At 57.9% G+C, this 3,021-nt stretch overlaps 1 protein-coding gene across 1 annotated transcript; it reads right to left on the bottom strand.

Annotated features, from left to right (window-relative positions):
- Positions 1–359: 359 nt before the first annotated feature.
- On the bottom strand, positions 360–2,351 carry MT4 (metallothionein 4). The gene is made up of 3 exons (XM_051846787.3): positions 2,252–2,351; positions 1,128–1,193; positions 360–615 (listed from the first exon to the last, which is right to left on the bottom strand). The coding sequence occupies exons 1-3, from the start codon at positions 2,280–2,282 to the stop codon at positions 524–526; spliced, it is 189 nt and encodes a 62-aa protein (XP_051702747.1). The 5' UTR covers positions 2,283–2,351; the 3' UTR covers positions 360–523.
- Positions 2,352–3,021: the final 670 nt, after the last annotated feature.

The following is a 3,021-nucleotide window of genomic DNA, read 5'->3' as shown; positions in this document are numbered from 1 at the left end:
TAATGAGCAAGTTGCACCTGCTGCAAATGCTGCTGCTGACTTCTGGGAGACAGCGGGCAGCAAGTCTCAGACTCGTCCCATCTGAAGGGTGAAGATGTTGGGGTATTTATCCTCTGATTCCCACTTGCTGCTGGCCAAGGGCTCTTCCTAGGGGTGTGTAGTCTCCAGTCCTCCCAGCCTGCCTTGTACATGGGTCAAGCTTCCTCGTGCAGCAGGAGAAAGCCTTGGGCAGAGCTGCAGCGTCCTGTAGGATGCAGCCACCTGCAGAAGGCATGTGGCTGGGTACCTGCAGGATCTGCAACAGAGCCAGCTCTTCTCATCCTGCTGGGCTGGGGGAAAACAGTGCTCCGAGCCACCACTCAATCACCAGTGAAAACTTTATTGCTGTAAGCAATGGATGTCACCAACACCACTTGGGGGCAAACATATAAAAAGCACAACCTATGGTACAATCATTCCAACTTCTCAACTCCTGCACTGTACAGATGCTTCCCAGGCCTCTCTCCCAGCCTGGGAATGGGGCTCAGGCGCAGCAGCTGCACTTGTCTGAGCCCCCTTTGCAGATGCAGCCCCGGGCACACTTGGCACAGCCCGGGGGGCAGCAGGGACAGCAACCTGAAAAGGTCAGGAGACGGACACATCAGCTTTGGGTCAACACTCCCCTCCTGCCTTTGCCCTCACCACCACGACTAAGAGGAAGTAGGAAAAGAAGAGGGTGTGCACAAGGCCTCGATGCATTTTAGCAGAAAACCTGGCGAGGGGAAGCTGTGTCATGTTAGGCTGGAAGGGAACGTAGGGGACATCAAGAGTCCACCAGAGGCCCAGGGAAGGATGGGGGTTACCAAGGTCACTGGACAGTGGCAGATTAAAGACTAGAACTCAGGGCTGGTGACTCCAGGCCAGTGCTCCCTCCCCTTCTCCCCCGGGAAGGATAGAACCTCCCCTTCCTCTTCCAGACAGCACAGACATCCTCCTCCTCAGGAGCCCCGCCCCTGCTCTCTGCTGGGCTCTCAGTCCAGATCTTCCCCAAAGGGAAACAGCACCCAGAACCCGCTCCCTCCCGCCGCGGCTGGGGAACTGGGGCTGGGGCGTCGGATCCTCCTCGCCCCGGCCGTCGCCATACTCACTTTTCCGACATGTTTTACAGGAGCAAGTTGTGCATTTGCAGTTGTCCCCACAGATGCAGATTCCTCCTGGAAGAGAGGACAGCGCCACCACAAGTGTGAGGGCTGAGATGGAGGGGGAACACCCAGCCCGCAACTGACCGCCCCAGCGACCCAGTGCAGGCACCGTCCTTGGGAGCAGCTGCACCAGCGTCACTCCGTCAGTCCTAGCTGGGAAGCTTATTAAACTTGCAGCTCCTGGGCCCAGCCCTTGATGTAGTCTGCTTCGCAAGTCCGGGTGAGGGAAAGAAATCAGTATTGTGTGAAAGCCACCCAGAGGGCTGTGACGGCCATCAGGCTGGGGAGCAGGGGAATAGGCCGACTCCAGCAAATCCAAGGTTCCTGGAGCATCTCTGGAAGCCTTTGAGCCCCCCCTCACCTTCCAAAGGCAAGAAGCACACTGGCAATGGGTGGGCAGAGGGGCAAGGGGCACATGCAGGCCCCAAGGGACAGCCAGAGCTAGTCTTCACATCGAGCAAACCATCTGTCCACACTTTTTTAAAAAAAGTTGTCCCAACCACCATTTTAAGTTTCCAAATGCTGGAAGCTTCTGTCTTGTGTGCAAGTTTGCACACAGACACGAGGAGGCTTGTAAGGCTTCCGAGGTACCATTTCCCGAGGCTGCAAGGGCCCGGAGTGGCTTGGAACCTGTCGTCTGTCCTTCCAGCCAACACCTTTCCCTGGAATTAAGCGGTCGCAGACCAGAGCAGGGTGGGGGGCTGGGAGGGGGTCCATACACCTCTGACAACTCCCCTGCAAGTAGCCGTTAGCAGCTTCTCAGCACCCTGGGATGAGGGCATGCGCATCCTCAGTTTCTAGGCAAGGACACTGTGGACCAGAAATAATCAAGTGTCGCAGAACGAGCAGCAGAGAGGGACCCAAACCCTCACCAAGAGCACTTTTCTACCCGCACTGCTGGCTGCCCCCGCGTGCCTGAGTCAGGAAGGGCCAAGTTATCAGGTTCCCCCCACCCCAGCCATTCCCTGAGCCTGGATTCCAGCAAATTGGAAGTTTTGATGGGAGTCCTGCGGGCTCCCTGCAGGAAGCTGGTGCGAGGTCCCGGGGCTCTAGGGTGGCTGCTCCCTCACCAGACATGCAGGTGCATTCTCCGGGGTCCATGGTCCAAGTGCAGAGTGAGTGGTTCTGGTGGCTCTGGTGATGTCACGGCTGGAGCAGGGAGGCTGAGGCAGCAGCCACGGGAGGCTCCCTATTTATAGCCGTGTAGGTGTGGACTGTGGCTCACCCCACCTCTCCCTGGGGCCAGACGCCCTGCACACGGCCCAGCAAGACGCCGCGGGCTGGGGGTTGGGGAGAGCAGGCAGAAGGAGGGCAGGGGAGAGGCCAAGCAGTACAGTCATTGGGGTGCTTTTCACAAGGGGTGCAGGTGGCTGCTTGCAGCCCATCCTCCCACCTGCCAATGTCACTCACTGGGCTCAGATTGGCAGCTGCTTCCAGCCAGTCTCCAAGCGCTCGGCATTCTATTTATCTGTGATTCCTGGACCCTCCTTCACAGGGTTTGCCTCTACCCAGGCCCAGGGCCCTATCCCCTCTCCCGTGGTGGACTGTAAAAGCCCTTATCGTGGGCAGGAGGGGGTCTCCATCCTCAGCTCCACCAAGAACCTCCCCTGGTTGTCCCTCTCCCCAGGGGTGAAAAGTTAGAAAATCCGGGGCATGAGCCCACTTCTAGACCACTGAAGGAAAGGACTTGGGGGAAAATTAGCCACCCCCAGCCTCTATCCTAACCCCATTCTTTTATGTAAGCAGCCGACTGCTTCTCCGTCTTAGCGAAGTGCTCTGTGACATAGCTTTGGGCTCTCCACCACGTGCTCCCCCAACCCAAGCTGACATCTCCACTCCC

Source organism: Oryctolagus cuniculus, chromosome 18 (assembly GCF_051225735.1).
Source record: "Oryctolagus cuniculus isolate XC-2025 breed Fujian yellow rabbit chromosome 18, ASM5122573v1, whole genome shotgun sequence".
In the NCBI taxonomy this organism is placed as follows: domain Eukaryota; kingdom Metazoa; phylum Chordata; class Mammalia; order Lagomorpha; family Leporidae; genus Oryctolagus; species Oryctolagus cuniculus.
This window is presented reverse-complemented; position numbering and strand designations above follow the sequence as displayed.

What these genes read in the sequence shown, in the direction of transcription:
- MT4 (XM_051846787.3), bottom strand. Translation starts at nt 2,282, where the DNA reads ATGGACCCCGGAGAATGCACCTGCATGTCTG. An exon ending in AGAATGCACCTGCATGTCTG is followed by an intron (nt 1,194 to 2,251) that starts GTGAGGGAGCAG and finishes CCTCTCTTCCAG; the next exon opens with GAGGAATCTGCATCTGTGGG. An exon ending in CTGTAAAACATGTCGGAAAA is followed by an intron (nt 616 to 1,127) that starts GTGAGTATGGCG and finishes TGACCTTTTCAG; the next exon opens with GTTGCTGTCCCTGCTGCCCC.